At 44.8% G+C, this 18754-nt stretch overlaps 1 protein-coding gene and 1 long non-coding RNA gene across 17 annotated transcripts in view; one reads left to right on the top strand and one right to left on the bottom strand.

The window, feature by feature from the left end:
- The window catches only part of LOC114864928 (uncharacterized), a 106154-nt gene that overhangs the window by 53894 nt on the left and 33506 nt on the right, over nt 1–18754 (bottom strand). The window contains exon 3 of one of the 16 annotated variants that reach the window (XR_008695899.1): nt 17125–17279. The exons of the other annotated variants lie outside the window; for them this stretch is intronic. This is a non-coding gene — a long non-coding RNA (uncharacterized LOC114864928). The remainder of the gene's footprint in view (nt 1–17124; nt 17280–18754) is intronic. 16 annotated transcript variants of the gene reach the window in all.
- On the top strand, nt 13947–17681 carry LOC114864923 (zinc-binding protein A33-like). Its single transcript, XM_029165943.3, has 2 exons — nt 13947–14088; nt 14218–17681. The coding sequence occupies exon 2, from the start codon at nt 14220–14222 to the stop codon at nt 15849–15851; it is 1632 nt and encodes a 543-aa protein (XP_029021776.1). The 5' UTR covers nt 13947–14088; nt 14218–14219; the 3' UTR covers nt 15852–17681.

Here is an 18754-nt window from a genome sequence, read left to right as displayed (position 1 = left end):
GGGTTTATCTTCAGCGCGTGAGAGCAGGAGGAGCAGCCAAGTACACGTCCCATTCGCCGCGTCGTGAGTGATTATCAGGGCGCAGAGGTGTTCAGTAATTAAGTGGGGCTCCGAAGTCCCGGAGCTGGTCAGCATCCACGCTGACAGAAGCATGACACCCGGCAGCAGCGGGAGCAGGAGCAGGAGCAGGAGCAGCAGGAGCAGGGCTGTTAACTGGCCCAGCGCGCCTCCTCCAGTTACACCTTAACGGGCTGGGATCAGGAGCGTCCTCCCCCCTGGTGACTGCTTACTGGTTATTACTGGTCCTCGTGTGTGTGTGTGTGTGTGTGCGTGCGAAACAGGACATCACAAAAGGCAGGACGGCGACAGGTCACCTGAATACAGCATAGATCCAATGCATGTACACACACGCACGCACGCACACGCACAACTTATTTCGTTTGACCCAACCTGAACCCTGCAGGTGAGTTCTATTTGCTTTTCATCTTTCCTCATAGAAGGATGATGGACAAGTGAAAATTGATTTGTGTAAAAGGCTCCTTCAACTTACTTCTCAAGAACAGGAACATCAAATACTAATCAAATCCTGGCAGAAGAGCTATAAAAATTAGTTTTACTATAGCTATTAAATATGTCACAGCTCAGTATGGGAAGTGATTGGATGCACCGTGACAGGCACACAGGTAATTACTATGACAATAAGGAGAAGGGCCTCCACTAGAAGGCGTAATTGGAAAAGGTTCCTGTTGTGTTTCTGTAATGAAGGTGAAATGCTGGGAAGCCGAGTGCCAGCAGGACGTATGGCTTCCATTTCAGACCAACACAAAATAGCACAAATTATTTTTCATATTTTCAACAGTATGCGCTTGGAATCTCAAATGGCAGCATGTAAAAAATGAAATTAGACTTTAAGACAGCAGCTTTAATGTTCCCTCGTGTGATTCATGTGGCTCATCCATTATACAGTGAGTGAGAATATGACTTGCAGTGCGATGATGCGCCGGCCAATGCATTCGGTGACGTTGAGGCCTTCTGCTCAGCAGCCAGTGAGTCACGGAGACAGAGCGGACAAAGGAAGCTCCGAACGGCACCGAGACGAGCCTGGAAGGGGACGGAACGAACTCCTAACCGCAATGGCGATAAAGTGGGAAGAATAGCGCCTGTCAGGCAGACAAACGAGGGAAAAGCTGCCGTAGACGACTGTCAGTCAAAACAGTTCCTCTGAGACGCGCAACAGAGAAAACACTAGCGGCCGCCTTGTCACTCACACATATACAATTCATCAGAGGGAGAAATAAGGGAACAAAACCCTGGAGAAGCTGTTGATTCGAGGCTGTGCAGGAAACATAAGAGCAGAGTAGGTACAAAGCAGCTTCCTCCAGCTAAAGGAGGGTTTTCCCAAACTTCCAAGGCCTCAGTTACTGTATGTGTCTTCCCTACTTTACTCTCAGACAGTTGAGGGGACCAGAATCAGTTGGATTCTGTTCACACAGAGCAGTGGACGAAGGAGGAACCACAGGTGACGATGCAGATGGTTTTCATTCGGCATTAATCGGTTCAGTTTGGGGACCATGTGGGTTTGATGTGTCACATAATGGCCTAAATTAAAGGCATGGCTCCACACTGACCATAATGCTCCTCTCCTCCTCTAAAGTGGGTGTGTTGCTGGGTCGTAGGTGTTCAGTCAGACATGTTCATCTTTGTTCCTCTCTCTCTCTCTCTCTCGCTCGCTCTCTCTCTCTCTCTCTCCTTCCCTTTGAAGACTCTCTCTTCAAAGTCAGCTGTTTGATTCAGAAAAGGCCAGTGCTTCAGTCCAGCAATTACGCCGCCCTCCCCCATCTGTGTGGAACCCTGCGAGGGGACCACAACACGAATAAACGTGCAGGCATTTACATGGCCGGTGTTTCATGTGGGGCCCATGAGGTCAGGCGCTCGCCGTGCACACACGACGGCTGTGGCTGCAGCGGAGCTGGGCTCCAGCGAGCATCATTAGTGCTTTCTGAAGCATAGGTTAGTATTGCCACAGTCGCAAGCTGACTTTCCCTCCTTCAGCTGTTAAGTAAGTGCATGGATAATTGATGCATGGCCTTCAGCCATAACTCAAAGCGTACTATATTTTTTCCCACAAGTCTTCAATGCTAAACCCACACCACGCTGCTGCAGGGAAAGCAAAGACAGCCATAAGATCAGGGTCAAACCAGGCATTAATAATCTCCTCGGCACCCGTCTATCAGTCAGACGAGCCTGGCTCAGCTTACCAACAAGCTGCATCAGTTGTCATCAAGATGAATGGCCGCTAATAATTAATTACAGAACAAATGGCAACACTATGGCTGAGCAGCATTTATTCTCTTAAGTCTTGGAGCTTCCTCCTCTACTACTTTTAATCAAACTTCACAGTTTTACAAGCAAACCTTATTTGCTTAACTAAGCAACTAATCTTCATTTAGCACTTTTCACAACAGAGTATGGAAAGTGGTTCACAAAAGGAAGCGTGTGTGAATAGGAAAGAGACAACGGAGGGAGAAAGAGCGTAACCTACAGGTAAAGAAAACAAAGGGATATAAAATTACTTTAATTAATTGAAAATAGAAAGAGGTAGAACAACAAAATTGACATTTTATCAAATAAAGGATTTTAAAAGGAAGAATTAACAAAAAAAAAGTGTGAAAATACTGTTTTTATGAGTTTCATCTAAAAGTCAGTAGATTTCCATGTTCAGAGATTAAGAGCATCCACAAACACGAATCAGTTTAGCAAAAAAGGTGTGTTTGTTTCTCCATCGCGGCTTTAGTTCCAGTTAGTTCTGTGCGATTGCCTCTCAGAAACGCCTGCTTGTACAATCTGAGCCGGTTTCTTTAGATTCATTCAGCAGTTTAGTCAACACGAGGATCACAGAGAGGACATTTAAATGAAATGTTGCTGGATTCAGTGGGTGAGCAGACAGCAGACAAAGAGTTGAGCAGAGAGATTAGGACTGTGATGATGTGAAAACACAATTAAAGCAATGGCATATAACAAAGAAACGTATCATTACTGCATGTTCTATATAAAAAAAAGATATTAGGCAAACAGTCAAATATAATACACTTTATGTTGTGTGTCATGTCAGTCACTGATGTTCTGTGTTACAGTCTATTAATGACATGCTGAATATATAATCCATTTTCTTGTTGAAGAAGATGCTGTGTTTTGTTATTTTTCTTTTTCTATGTGTGTGATTTACAGTAAGTTTATATGTAGCTAATGTTTCAATGAAGTTTATCAGTTGAGTCAATTAGGCTCATCCATCAATGAAAAACAGTTCGGTTTGAAGGGTGCAGTCAGAAAATAAGACGACGCCTTCACCGCTCGCCTGTTTGGCTCCGCGCCCCAGAGTGTGATTTAAAATGAACCACTGGCTGATGTTTTACTGTCTTTTGTCAGGATGTTTGCATCCAAATCAGATTAGCATTGATTTGACCCCAGACATGCAGCAAGGGCAGAGTAACTTCATACACGATTATTTATATAAATATGTAGCTAATCTATCACAGCCCCTCGTAGAGACCAGCACAGCCCGTGTCTGAAGGATCTGATGTAATGTAGGGCCCGGCTAAAGCAAGCATGTGCTCTGCTACAGTGAAATGTGTGTTTCTGAGCTACAGGATCAGAACATGTGTGTCTATTATAACCGCAATTTATCTATGAACAGCTCCAGACCATAATAACAACCATAACTTACAACCTCTGGAGGAAGAGCAGACACCCACCTCTGCTGCAGTAGGTTGTTGTGTTGTGTTTGACCTATTTATGACTTTGGACATTTAAAGAGAGACAAATACTATTGACAACCTGTGTGCAAGGCAGCCAAGAAGAAACTGATGGATTTATAAGTAAAAACTATGGTCAATCATGAGCATCAGGCGCTACAGGCACTTCATTTTACAATGCCAACGTCACATGAATAATAATAAGCAAATCAGCAAATGTTTACACTATGAAGTACTGTATGCTTCTACTCAATGGACTGTTTCAGTAGTTTTTGGAGCCCAGAGAAACAAATAAAATCGGACTTTGGATTCAGCCTTTACACAGCTGTTGCCTCTCTTTCCTCACAAACCCATAAAACGTTTTTATGAGCGAATGCCAAACACTAATTGTCTGATTTTAAAGCAGTTATCCATCACTTCTTTCCGTGCACATATGCTTGACATTAAGGTATATTTCCTGCAGTGTGGCAATAAAATATGAGCATAAAAATTGAGTAAACACAAATGACAGGAAACAACAAACATCAGCCGACAAAATATATATTCATAGAGCTGCTACAAAGCTGAGTTATAACAATCCCAAAGGGAGGAAAAAACTTTTCCTTCAAGGGCGAGGAACCTGTTATAAATGTGCATACACATCAATGGTTCTGCGGCTGCTGATGTGCTCTTCTGAGACTCCAACTACAGAGGGGAAGACACTCTGTCTCTTTGTTCTCCTGCACGCAGCGAAACAACCCAGCTTGTCTGGGCTGACAAGTTACCAGGCAGAAAACAAAAGTTCAGACACTTTCAATTAAACTTCTGTAAGACCATCAATTTTTGCGTGCTACTTGTGAGCCTAAGCCCTTGTCAGCGGGGAGGCTTAACCTACAGGAGCTGAACAGCGCTCACAACATCATGTCAGCCGGCACACATGCTTTGGTTTCCATAAGGAAGGCATCACATCTCCCATCGCTGTGGAGTCAGAAGTATTTTTCCTCCCAGGGCTCATCTGCAAAGACACGGTCATGAAAATCTCTGGGAAAAGACTCCTTGGTGTGATATTGCTTCATCAAATACAAGAGCAATATAAATCATATTTTATCAGTTGTCAGTTGGTATAAGTTGCATAAAGGTGAGACACCTTGGAGAAGTGTAATCAGCTGGAGTGTTCCCCATCTTTTACTGTCTAACTTGAAGGTAACAATGCTGATTGATGTCGAAAGCATGTGCAAGACCTTCAGAAAAGTTACTTTAACTTCATCATGTTCCACTGTGCAACTTTACAAGGAAACACGGCAACACTCCGGCGTGCGTCTGATCCGATCACCGCCGCAGCTGCTGTACTGGAGGCTTCTCCAGTTCCCAGGGGTTCGTAAGGAAAGACAAAAACAGACAAGAGAAATGAGACGACGTCTCAGGTATTGATTCAATACAACGTGAGAGTCCACTGGAGCCCCGTAGAAGAGCTGGCATACCAGCAGCTCCCACACATGGCACGCTGGAATATATGATCGATGGGATCTGAACGAGTAGTAATGCAACCGCATCTCTCCCCAGTCACCCCAAAGCATGTGAAAGATAGATCCATACATTTTACAGACCTCCATCCCACTGTGGAGGGTGTGGCAGTGTAATGGATCTGTCTTCCAACAAATGGTCTCCCTGTGTATCCATTAACCAATAAAAGGAAGTGAAGCTCTTCCACAAGACCAATTAACCTATTATCCAGTCATCTCCTGCATCCAATCAGATTTCACTTAGGAAGCTCCGGTGCAAAGTTTCTTTGTGTAGCATGATTCCAGTCAGATAAAAGGAAGCGGAAACTGGCATCTGAAAAGGCAAACCAAAAACAAGTTTAAAGTGAAACAATGTTAATATTATTTTTCCTACATTTAAACCTAAATTATCTTTAGGAGCCAACAAATAAAATATAGTCTGGTTTCAGCAAGCAGCTAGTTGGAGAAAATCAAAATGGGTCATGGTAGAGGAATGATTCTGTAAAATAGGCCAGCGCCCCAAGGGCCACAATATACAATAATAAAATGACACGGAGAGCGAGGCTTTAAGTAGCCACACGAGGGAGAAAGTAAAGGTTTACTGTAGAAATCCTCCTGCTGTCCAGAATAAAGAAGCATTCAACAGCTTAAACTTTGTCAATAACACTTAATCATCGCCAGCCAATAAGAAGCAGACAATTATGCTTAGGAACAAGCCGTGCAGGAAATGTCAAGTGCTGAAGGGAGCCGACCACAGCACTTATCATGCCACACCTCTCTGTCCACAGAAACCCCCACCTATTGTCACAGAACCCACAGTAGAGTCCAGTCTTGTGACTGGGCAGGATGTGGTCACAAAGCTCTTAGTGTGTCTCAGTAACCATTCAAATGGAATGTCTCCAAAGTTATCTAATACTTCAGTCAAAATAAATCATGCTCCTAATTATGTTTTATAAAAGTGTCTGAATGTGTTTGTGTGAAACAAAGAAAGGGGAGAAAACGCAATATTTCTGAATCATGAGCTCATCACGGCGCATTAATTAGCCTCAGTGCAAGGAAATTCAAAAAAAGGTGAAGTGACATCAGTGTTGAAAGGGATTATGTTCTTATTTCCAAACGCTATTAAGTTGTTTATTGATATGTTTTACAGCGAGACGGCAGAGCTGTCCTCTAGTTGAACCCCCAGCAGCACACACGCTGTCCAAACACAGGATGAACCCCCACTAGTGCTGCCACTCGATCAACACATCCCGCAGCTGCCGGGCGGCTGCTGCTTCCATTCGTTTCGGTTTCTATTTTACAAAAGGCAGCGCTTTCCTAACTGGCATAGTTCACTTTAAAATGTGATGATATTGTTAGTGATGCGGCCCAAGGTTTCCATTTCTCCTGCACGCTACGGTGGAAAGCCAAGGTTGGGCACTTTATGGTCCCTGAAGGCAACAGCGGCACACGCGGTCACGCACGAGCGTTCATCGGCAGAGACGGGCGTGTCACGATCTGCCACGTGTCATCAGGCTTGATGGAGAAACTAGGGCTTGTACACTATGACAAAAAATACAACGTGGACGTGGGTCCATTAGAGGGAAGCAGTCCATCATCATCAGAGTGATAAACCACCTAGGCCCTCAGGAGTTAAGCAGCTATGGTCAACTGCTTTATCCATTAAACCCATGAGGAACAAGGTCACTGTTATTGTTTTAATGGCTGACCTTTCTCTCACAGGTGGGACAGCTGAGTGGAGCTCTGACTGAAGGCTTTATGACAACGACAAGTGAAGGAAGACGGTGATGGAGGGAAGAGATGAAGGACGAGAATACTGCAGGAGTTAGATTTAAAGGAAACGAGTCCCGTCCTGTTTCTGGCCTCTAATGCCAGAATGGAGGGCGCTAAGTACAGATTTGTAGCTGTTTTTATGCACTAAACTGTCAAATTGCATTTTACTGTTTTATTGACTTACTTTTGTGCGGGTGAAATGGAAAAAGCAGCTCCAGTGAAAACTGTGTGTTGCGGTCGGTCTCATGCAATATGCATCTGAAAGGCATTTGGAAATTCATACAAATCGCCGGCGCTCCTGATTTATTGTTGCAGCGGAGGGGATTGCATCTGGAATTGAACTGAGAGAAAGCAGCCAACAGTCTGTAGGACACCGGCAAACAAAGGAGGTAAATACAAGCCCTGCAGCACACAAATGCCATCACACCCCAAACTTGCGGTGCCTCAGAATTCCTTAGCCTGACGGTAAATTGAATCAAACTTAGTAAATGCCCTCCAGTGTGGTCACACCATGAATTTCTATGAGAAAGACGGCGGCGTTCACGATCACGACGCAGACTGTGTGGATTGAAAATTCCATTTTGATGTTCACCTGTTAAGCCTTCGCCAGCTCTTAATAGTCATCTGTCTAATCATTTGCTGCAGGGAGCTCAGATTAAATGAACAACCCCTTCTTATTATTCAGAGGCCTGAGGGGAAAGAAACCCATAAGCTGTAGTGGGAGAATGTTAAAAGGCTGTTAACAAAGCGGCGGAGTTGATACAAACAATGTTAAAATTCCCTGTGGCCCTCACATGAACTGACACAGATTAGTCGAGTTTAGAGATAAGATGGTTTCACCCTTCTGACCATTATCCATCTGTGCAGGGAAACGTGCATTAGCTGATTTTAATGAGAAAATCATTTTTCATTAATGCGATGCTTCTTCCTATCCGTCGTCTTTCAGTAAAACAGAAAAGAATTCAGGAAAATGAGATATAATGAGTTATTTCTGGCCACCGGGTTTAACTTCAAGGTATGCTAACATCTCATGAGCATTTAGGGACTAGGAGGACTCGACTTTGTTCGCATCAACAGCTGTACGTTTGAGGAAACAAGGATAATCTATAATGAATGAAAGCTCTTAAGACACACCTGCTTCATCAGCGCTCCCAATTAACACCCAGCAACGCGACGGCACCACTGGCCTTTGAATAACTGTCTGCTGCTCCGTTAAATCAACATAAGCTGTAAACAGGACCAAAATAGGGTGAGAAAAGAAACATCCAGTGCAGAGTTTACTTATAATAGCAAAGTTAGACATTTTCCACAAATATAATGTTGTCACTTATATGGGACAGACACCGAGTTGATGCAGCACGCCCTTTTTTGGAGGAATTCAATTATTTTTCAATGAGAAGCTTGTCAAACAGATTACACATTTTTTTTTAGCACTGGGTATTTATTGTTCTAAAGGGTCAAGGAGAGATGGTTAGAGTGACAGAGACATCCAAAAAAAGCATCAAGGAACAGACGGAGCATCTTTGAATCAAATCCAGCAGACTAAAACCACCTCAGTGAAACCCTGCCTCTGTTTTGGCTGCCTTTGCTTTTAGATGGAAGACATTCAGGAGCCAATAATACATATTTCAATGTTTCTCTACCCGATCACGGGATAAACACAGTTTTTAAGGTTTAGTGTGTTTTAAAGACAAAACGCAAACATGTTTGCTCATTCCTAACAGCCGCAGCAATAATGAGAAGGGTCGAGGAAGACAAGTAGAGCCAAGAGGACCAGGAGCTGGCTGCCAAACAACAATAAAAAGCACTGGTGTGTGATAGATCAAGCTGTGAGGGGAAGATGAAGGGCAAACTGGGGTCAGATAGATAGAAATCCTCTGTGATCTTCTCCATCTTACACAGAAGCCTCAGAGGGGACAGGGACGGCAGAGGTTAGATAATATATAAAAAGAAGAAGAAACTAAGGAGGAAATAAGGCTCCAGATGTGTAACTATCACCAGACAATGGGTTCATCAAACCCATAGATGCATATAACAAAGGTCCCATTGGAGGAAGACCCCAAAACAACCATTGGAGCATGCATTTTTGCATGTGTTGTAGTTATTTCCAGCCCACTGGCTCCAGCTCGTCAGCTCCCAGGCCTGTGCTCGCTACAATAATCCATCCGTGGTAGCGGCGTCCAGACAGCTTGATATGGCTTGTTGACCTCTGAAGCCTTGGTTCTATATCTGGCTCCACTGCTAAACCCACTGAGACGGGGTCGGGGGTGGAGGAGGGGATGGGGGGGTGAGGCTTGGGAAGCTCCGCTGTTTAGCCATGAAGTGAGCCTTTCTCACATTTATCATGGTCAGGTGAAGCTCTGAATGAACCTGGGCGTCCGCCCCTACCTGCTCTTTACTGCAGCTTAAAGATGATGGAACACCTAACGCCACTGGGGCTTCTCGGGGCGAACACTGCAGGATGACACAGATTACGAGCGAGAGCGAGCGAGAGCGAGCGAGAGCGAGCGCTACGCGGCGGAAGGTATTCCGGAATAACGCGCCGACACTTTGAATTGCTTCACTTGGAGCCCTGATGGAGCGCGCCGGCTTCTGCATAAAAATCAATTAGAGAACAGATTTATCCAGCTTTATAGGGGCGTGACGACTGATGAGTATTTAAAAATCTCTCAGCCTCTGTGTGTGTGTCTCCACTGCTATGGATCAATAACTCTTTTACACTGTCTATAATTGAAATGCAGGGAGCCTGAGGTGATTTAGTTGGCTTTAATTTCCTTGTTCGTTATGAATACAAATATAAGCTCAAGGACATCAGATCTCTGTTTATTTATTAATGCACAGGCACATGCACATATTCTTATCCGTATTAACTGGGATCCATCGTACTGAAGAGGAGAACGTGTTCAAAGAAAACCAACTGCTGTGAATAAACAGCAAAGATTGGAAATGTGTTGTTCTGGTTTTACAGTGTATGCACAACATTTAAGAGACTATGAACCAGCAATTAAATGACATGCAGGCATTGTGACGTGCTCATAGATCAAGCTCATTAGAATCAATCTGCCTTTACTACAGGTGGCTGAGAAATGTGCAGCTCTCAATTTAATAAAAGGCAGAAAGGTTGGGAGCGTTTCCCATCTCTCCTCCTGCACCTGCACTCTTTACCCTCAGAGAAAAGTGAAATTACAATGGAACGAGGGGAAATGGCAGCAGCACGGTGGGACGAGGAGGAAAGAGCAGAAAAAAAGAGCAGGACCCTGTTAAAAGCCCCTCTGTGACAGTCAGGGAAAGGCTGCAGCTCAGAGTCTTTAAATGACTGGGGGTTCAGATAGAATGAGGAGGCTTTTGGAGACGCACCAGGTAAAACTACAACAGGAAGAGAGTTGGTTTGGAAAATGAAGCTAAAGCAAGTCAAAGTTCACCACAACTAAACTATCACAGCTTTACCATAAGCTCTTATGTGAAAGGTGGCAGGAGGGCAACATGCAGCAAACGGTCCCAACGAGTGTGGATCTGGAGCATCCATGTGAGCCACGCTGGACGTAGGCGTTCTATTATCAGGCCTCAGGTTAGGAAAGTATTGATTCGAATAATTGCAATCTGATTTCGTGCTGCACCCTGTTGAAGCATTTGCTCCTACACAGCAGCGGGGCGCAATGAAAACAATTAGCATGCTAAATTACCAAGCTGGGGAGTTGGACACGAGCCTCTCACCACAGCTCACGTCTTTGCCATTACTCCATTAAAGCACAGTGTGCTACAAATGTCCAGCAGAGCCGATGTCAGGGACTAATTCCCTCCTCTTACTATAAGACTTTAAACCTTTGCTTTTTGCCCCACTGTCCTGTGTCTCCATCCTGGCTTTCCTGCACAAATCCACGATTAGCCTTTACAGTGGCTCTGTCTACGCAGTGCAACGCTGCTCCTCCAGCCTCAGGTTTGCTTTCTCTGACTGGCAAATGGCTGCAGCTGGGAAATCCAAATCTGCACCTAACGTTACAGTAATAACGTACAGTTTGGGCCTCTGTTGCCCTTGATGTGCTGGTAGTGCCACAGAGTCAGCTGTCAAACATGCGCCACCAGTATATTGGCTGTGTGTGTAGTGAATGCTTTTAAAGTGCATGCAGGGACAGAAACAGAGCAGTTATTTGTGACTTTCTTTTACTCCGCAAACAGAAAACTTACTGTAGCTTTTGACCTCTGTGACATCAATAATATTTTCCCCTTACTGAGCCTTCAATGATTCAATCTTTGTCGAATTTTCAGTCACGGACAGTGAGTCTGGAAAATAGCACAAATGAATAATTCAGCAGTCGAAGCAGCCTATCAAAGAAACTAACTCCTCTGGTGTTTGGATGCCATCTCAGATAGCGCTTCAAATCCAGCAGCCACCATAAGCTTAATGAATAAGGGTGTGTATAAAAAAGCTCAGCAGCCTTTACATTTGGCAATAAGCTTTCTGATCCTTTAAATCTCCAGGCACCACTCAGAGTTCAAGGAAATTTCCAGTTTGATTTCAACGCAGGGGAGACGCACAATACCATTCACAACACATTCAGCTCTCAAAGAGTTTTCCCACACTTTTTACATATTCTCCAAACACTCCCCAGGCGCCACATGCCTCCACTGAGAGGTTCTTCCCATGGCGTCAATCATATGGGAATTCATTTAGCATTCATTTCTACTGATGAACTTCAAGTAACATTTTAAAAGCCAGTGTCCCACATTTACGTTCTCTCACCAAGACTAAAAACCTCCCAACACTCCGCTGCATTGGGAGGAGAAAAGACTTTATGGTAGTTGAACATTTCAGCGGCATGAATGACACGCTTCAGTCGAGATCTACTTTGAAACGTCTTGCGGTTCAAATTCAGTGTTTCTATCATACCAGGTAATTTTGACGAAAACCTAAAGCTGTATCTCCAGCGCTGAAAATGAAAACACTTCTAATCCGTGAACACCCGGACAAAGATGGAGTCGTCCTTGCACGCGGTGGAGTATTTTAGAGCTACTCTGCTGTATCGGGGATGGAAATCTGAAGCCGAGCGTCTGGGGAACTAAAACACCAGAGGGACAGGACTCTCATTTGGCTCCGGTTCTCCTTTGGCAGCCATGTTCCCCGTGGCTGATGGATGAAGGGAGAAACTAATCTCATGACTAATTATTTATCTTCCCCCAAGAACTGTTGTGTCTGGGGGTTGAAAATAACACAGCCCTCTGTTCTGGCCAAGCAGGAAACAAACTAAAGTGATGAAGGTGGCGACTCTCCTCATCCTCACTGGGGAGCAAACCAACCATACAGTACATGCAGCCCACAGACCAACATGTCTTATATTTCTCCCTTTCTAGGCACCCATGTGTAAGAATAAGATCAGTGTTACTACAGTGTTGCTGAGTCGATTTAGGGTCATAAAGAGAACATCTTTTTTGCCTCACTTGGGTAACAACATAAGTGGTGACATCAGATTAGTTTTCCTTCTGGTAATAGTCACAGTTTGTAATGGAGCAAAAAGCCTCAAAGTAGCAGATTTCACAGAGTGTGCATCGTTCCAAGTGCCAGCATCAGGAGAGCTTTTTCGATAATATACATTTTATGTAAAAATGCTGTGCAGCTGTTGGCATGAGGACAAGGGTGTTCTCATGGTTTCACCTAACATCCTAATAATTATATTGTTTTGTTTACAGAGCTGTTCTCCCCATTCTGAGCTCATTGCCATTCAACTCATGCACTATGACTTACACTCAGTTTAAAACTGAGCAGACACATGGCAGGAGGCATTTAACTTTAACAGCGGAGGTCTGTGTCCTCCGCCACTTTGAGCTCCCCGATCTCTATTCATGTATTCAAGGTGAAAGGAGAGCGGTGCTGGTACAAGAGAGAGCCCAATGGGTCGCGGAGCGGGGATGGAGTGGGGGAGGGCGAACCACACTGATGGTGGGTAGATGGATGGAAAGAGCAGCAAGTATAGAAGGAGGCTCCCTGACTCCCTCTCATCCTTTACTGAGCCCATCAGTGCTCCTGCTGAAAGGAAGAGAAGAAAGGCTCAGGACCTGGAGCTTCACACAGACGGGGATCAAACAGAACCTTCATCTGATCCAAATGTCCTTTAAATGTTTCATGGTAGCCAAGGCATTGAGGTAAGGCTGAAATAAAAAAGGGCCTGAATAGAGCTCTGATTGGAGGCGGCCTTTCATTGTCACATCACCAAGACTCACACTTAATTAAAAATTCTCAGTACAGTCACACATAAACCCTTATTACACAGTATTACACACACACATGCCTTGTGTTACTGATGTACCAAACCAGGTGCAAACGCTGATACAGCCGTGTGAATCGAAGGTTAAGAGCAAAGTAACACACATTTCTATTTAATTTAATGTAGGATCAGTGGGTTTTCATATGCTCACACCTACATTCCTGCAGGGCACACGCTGAAGTTATGGATGAGCCCACGTGCAGCCACAGAAACACATCAATGCAACCTAATGCACGGGAGCCTGCGCCACTTCTCCCGCTCTGAACAAAAGGCCGTCAAGGATTCAGGGGAAGCCATTGTGTGCGGAGTGTTGTTTCCTCAGCTTGGCAAAGCGTGTGTAGTTTATTATGCTGCCGCCGCCGCTAAGCGCTGTCATGTAATGCAAATGCACACATATGCATGCACACAAAGCCGTTTAGAATTTAGCATGTTGTGCTGTGTCAGAGCTTTTATTTCCATTGTGCGCAAGGAGATTCGAGGCACGCCACCGCTGCACATAAATGAACAAAGAATAAGATGAATAATGTACAAGACGAGCATGAAACTATACAAATAACTGCTTACATACTGTAGCCGTGTTCAAACACGTGACGTCAAAACCAGGGCCATGCAACGCCTCTGACAAAGGGATCTGGAACATTGCGAGGGCTTCAGTCACAAGCGTCTAGCGCCTGTAATGGGTTAATGCTCTGTTTGCACAAAGAAATGGGAGGAGAGCGAAACTCTGACCTCAGTGTAGAAAGTGAAAGTAAAACAAGAAGAGCTGCTTGTTTCTCTTTCTTTCACACGACTGAAAGCTTTAGCCACGTTTTCATGAACAAGGTAAAATGTGTTTTCTTAAGTTTGACTTGTCTTTCTGTAAACACTGACGCTTATTAATGTCTGCTGACTTCATACTGACTGTTGTTCTAACTTTATGCTAACTGCCTACTTCCCCTTTACGTTTTCTAGCTATGGCGTCTGCCAGAGGTCTGCTGCATGAGGAGAACTTTCACTGTTCCATCTGTTTAAGTGTCTTCACCAAACCTGTGTCACTTCCCTGTGGTCACAACTACTGCCTCGACTGTATCACAGCCTACTGGGACACTAAGACTGACTTCCAATGTCCACTGTGTAAAGAGACGTTTTACAACAGACCAGCGCTTCGGGTGAACATCGTCATTGCTGAGATAGTTGAAAAGTTAAGGAATCCAGCTAAAGAAAACCCATGTAGTACATCGGAAGGAGGAGGAAATGGAAAGGTGCTGTGTAGCATCTGCACGGGGCAGAGGAGCGAAGCCCTGAAGTCGTGTTTAGTCTGCCTCGAGTCTTACTGTCAAACACATCTGGAGCGGCATCTCAAAACTTCAGCGCTGAAGAAACACAAGCTGATCAGCCCAGTCGAGAACCCAGAGAGCAGGATATGCCAAATGCACGATGAGCCCTTGGAGCTGTTTTGCACGGTGGATCAAATGTTCATATGCAACTCCTGCAAAAGCGGCGACCATAAAATGCACAAGGTAGTGAGTGTGGAGGAGGAGGCGGGAATGAGGAAGCTGCAGCTGGGGACAGAGAGGGAAGCCGCAGATCAGATGATCCTGGAGCGCCAGCAGAGAATTCACCAGATTCAGAACTCGGTGGAGGCCAGCAGGACAAATGCAGCGCAGGCGCTACGATACAGCATGCGGGTGATGACCGCTGTGGTGGACTACGTCAAGAAATGCCAAGCGGAGCTGGGCGAGGTGATAGCGTCCAAGCAGAAAAAAAACGAGCGAGTGGCAGAAGGCTTCATCGAGAAACTGGAGGAGGAAGTCAAGCAATTACAAGAGAAAAGCTCGCAGCTCAGTCAGGTCTCGCTCACCGGCGACCCCTTCGCATTCCTAGAGAGCTTTCTGTCTCTTAACATCACGGTGCCCCAGGTCAACAACTGGTCCGCTGTGACCTTTGAGAGTGACCCGTTTACAGTTCAGGAAGCCCTGGCCCAGCTGCAGACAACGGTCACAGAGGAAATAAGCGCGCTGTGTGATCCAGACTTGAAAGAAAAGCAGAGGTATGCTGTAGATGTGACTTTAGACCCAGATACTGCAAACCCGTCCCTGATCGTTTCTGAGGACAGGAAGGAGGTCTCACAAGGAGACAAAAGGAGGTCTCTGCCTCCGAGGCCAGAAAGGTTCGATCAAGTCCTGAATGTTCTGGCAAAGGAAGGTTTCTCCAAAGGGAAGTTCTACTATGAGGTCCAGGTTAAGGACAAAACGCAGTGGGATTTAGGCGTTGCCAACCAGTCCATCAGCAGGAAGGGGGACATACGTCTGAGCCCCAAGACTGGATACTGGACTATCTGGCTGAGGAAGGGGCATGAGTTCACAGCCAACGCAATCCCTGCCATCGTCCTTCAAGTGAAGGAGGCGCCTCAAAAGGTCGGAGTGTTCGTCGATTACGACGGGGGAGAAGTTTCCTTCTACGACGCGGACACCAGGGGCAAGATCTACAGCTACACCGGCTGTAAATTTACAGAAGAGATCTTCCCGTTCTTCAGCCCCTGCAGCAACGACGGCGGCAGGAATGCGGCGCCCCTCGTCATCACGCCTGTCAAATCCACCAGCTGAGTTTTTATTCCTGTTTCTGTTTGTTTCCTTCCAGCACGAATGCGGAAGCCCGGCAACACAGTAGATGAGCCAACGCTCACCTCATCAGATAATAATTACCTCAGTTATTATGATTTTTATATAAAGCTAAGGCAACTTTACAATCTGAAAATTAGAGTTGATGGACTCTTTTCCATTGTCAACTTTACCACATAAATCTGCCTGATTAATATTTACCTGCACTGTTCAGACGACCTGTTGTGACATATATGCAAGGGGCTTAAGGTCATTGTTCCTCACACTAATTACAACTAGTCACTGACAAAGGTTAATATGTTTTTCTGTTTTTCTTCACACTTGCTTCGCTCCTCAGAAGGTCTCAGAATGATATGTTGAGGTGTAAATATAGTGGCTGGGGCACGTTTGAAGTGTGCTCCAGCTTATTCCTGTCATGGAAACAGGCTCATTATAGCGACAGCCCGACGCTGTGTTCAACAAAGAGAGTTTTACCAGCCCACGGTTTTAAAAGTGAAAGCGTGCAGTGTGAACGGCGCTGCTGCCAGAGCCATACAGGTAATCAGGTGCCGCTTTGTCGTATGTGACTCGTATCGATGCGGTCGGTGAGTCACGGCGTGCCTCTTCAGCAGCTTTTTAACTTGTTCTGTTGACTTCATCCACTTTACGCAGCGGGTCCTAAGGCAGCCGCTCTGCATAGCACTGGTGAGCATCGTGAACAATGAAACATTTACATGGACTCTGCATTATACTCCAGATAGGTTATTATTATGAAGACAAAGCTTCATTAAAATGCACATCATGCCTGCAAAAATACTTTGCAGTATTTCAACACTGGTAGTGTAGACTAGAAACAGGCTCATCTACAGTACAGCTTCTTCATCTCTAACAGGGGGACTGCCTAAAACCTTGTGACAGATACTGGCGGTGCTGAGAGCATCACCTGCCATATGATGTAGCATCATCAGTCACGTTTTTCCCCATTCCCCCGGTCATCACTGTGTTATTTATAATGCCTTATCGAGGACATAAATAAATGATACGGCTTAATCTCCCAACATCTAGGTGGACTGATTCTCGTTCACGGTGATTTAAGACTTGGGTTCCCTCCTGACATTTCCTCTTCACAGTACACTGTCTTGGGTAATTGCACTGCCTTGATTATATACTTGATATTATGCGAATGATACAAGTAAATCACAAAGACGACACAGTTTCTGCTTCTAATAAAGTAAATGAATGAATAAACCTAATGAGATAACTCGATCCAGTGCAGCACCTTAACGAGTCTGGAGCCACGTGACTGTTGAGCCTGTTGTTCTGAAATGCAGGATCCGAATGATGCTGGAGACAGCCTTGACTCGGAGTCAGACCCTCTAAGCCACTCGGCCCACACCTCCAGCTGTTGCAGGCCGCTGTCATTTAGCTTCAGTCCTTCAGAGAGTGACTTCAAGTTAGACAATGCACACAGGGAAACACTAATCATCTGTAATCATTGATCTGCCATTAGCGGGTCATGCTCATTAGCCTCTGCAGAATTCTCTGGCTACTGGATTATTATTAGCTTTCCAGTACGCAGACAAACTGTACTGTTGAACAACAGGAGGTAAATGTGGCAGTCACAGGCTCAAACATGACGCTAAAGCTAATTACACAAATAGAAAGAGTTCAGGTAAGATTTGGTTTAAACGTGGTGATGCTGCATTAGTAGACTGATAACTGTCAGAAGGATACTTGTGTGTTATTGTGCTTATACTGTACCAGCATCTGCAAGACAGAGACAGAGCTTTCAAAACTGGATTTTAGTATTCAATAAAAAAAAATTTAAAAAACACACACACGGTTTACATTGAATATGTGTCAAACGTTTGCTAAAGATTAACCATTCATTTAACATATCTGTGATCATGGAGAGAGCTGACAGAGAGTTACGTCTGTGATGCCTGCTAATTTATGCAAAACTAATGCACCTCAGTATGTATCATTTGATTGACAGGGTTGTTCTTCCATTTCCACTCATCAGGAAACTACTAAATGGTGTAAATAATACAACCTCAGGGGTTTTATATTGGTGTTCCTCAAAGCTTTGAATCAGCAAACATGCAAAACTGCAGGAAAACAAGTGTCTGATATTTATACTATGGCAGAAGCCTCTGAAATGTCACAAAAAGAAATGAGTTCACGAATTGACTAAGTCTCTAACTGAGAGAACCATAATGAGTGAATCTGTCCTGAGATATGGAAGGAAAAAAAATGGACAGATCAGATTTGTACTGCACAAAGGCTTTGATTTTAAGGCTATCTGACGGGCTTTAATCTGAGCCCCCCTCACACACACACACACACACACACACACACACACACACACACACACACACACACACACACACACACACACACTACACACTACAACACTACAACTGTATGTTTTTTACTGTATATCCGGCTGCTAAGCCTTTTACACAAACTGAGGTGGGTCATCGCGTCCTGGAGTGAGGTGTCTCTGGTATTTCTACTCTACTGGCTAACTGTACAGTAAGAATGTTTGTATCAGAGCATGGCAGAAAATAGCAGCACTGTGATTGAAGGAAGCAGGTAAAGATGGAAGACAAATGGGTTCTGCAGATGGGTCAGCACTTCTGAACCCAAACGAACGCGTGGGGACTGTGGTGAGTGACATGTACAGTATCTACTGTAACAACGAAAAGGAAAGGACAAACCCGATGAAAGGTCACAAGGTCTCCAGAGAAACTACCCCACTTCATCTGACCACGGAACGGTCTGTCACAAACAAAAGTTACAAATGCAACATGTAAATGCTGAAACAGACCACGCATAACAGGAAGCTGCCTGACTAAAAAAAGCATGTGCACAGAGAAAAGCACACGAGGCAAAGCTGTCAGAGACGA

The sequence above is a fragment of the Betta splendens genome, chromosome 10 (genome assembly GCF_900634795.4).
Source record: "Betta splendens chromosome 10, fBetSpl5.4, whole genome shotgun sequence".
NCBI classification, from domain to species: domain Eukaryota; kingdom Metazoa; phylum Chordata; class Actinopteri; order Anabantiformes; family Osphronemidae; genus Betta; species Betta splendens.
The sequence above is the reverse complement of the archived record's forward strand: the minus strand, read 5'-3'. Positions and strand labels throughout refer to the sequence as shown.

Bases quoted from the DNA above. Each gene is read 5' to 3' on its own strand.
- LOC114864923 (XM_029165943.3), top strand. From the start codon at position 14,220: ATGGCGTCTGCCAGAGGTCTGCTGCATGAGGAGAACTTTCACTGTTCC.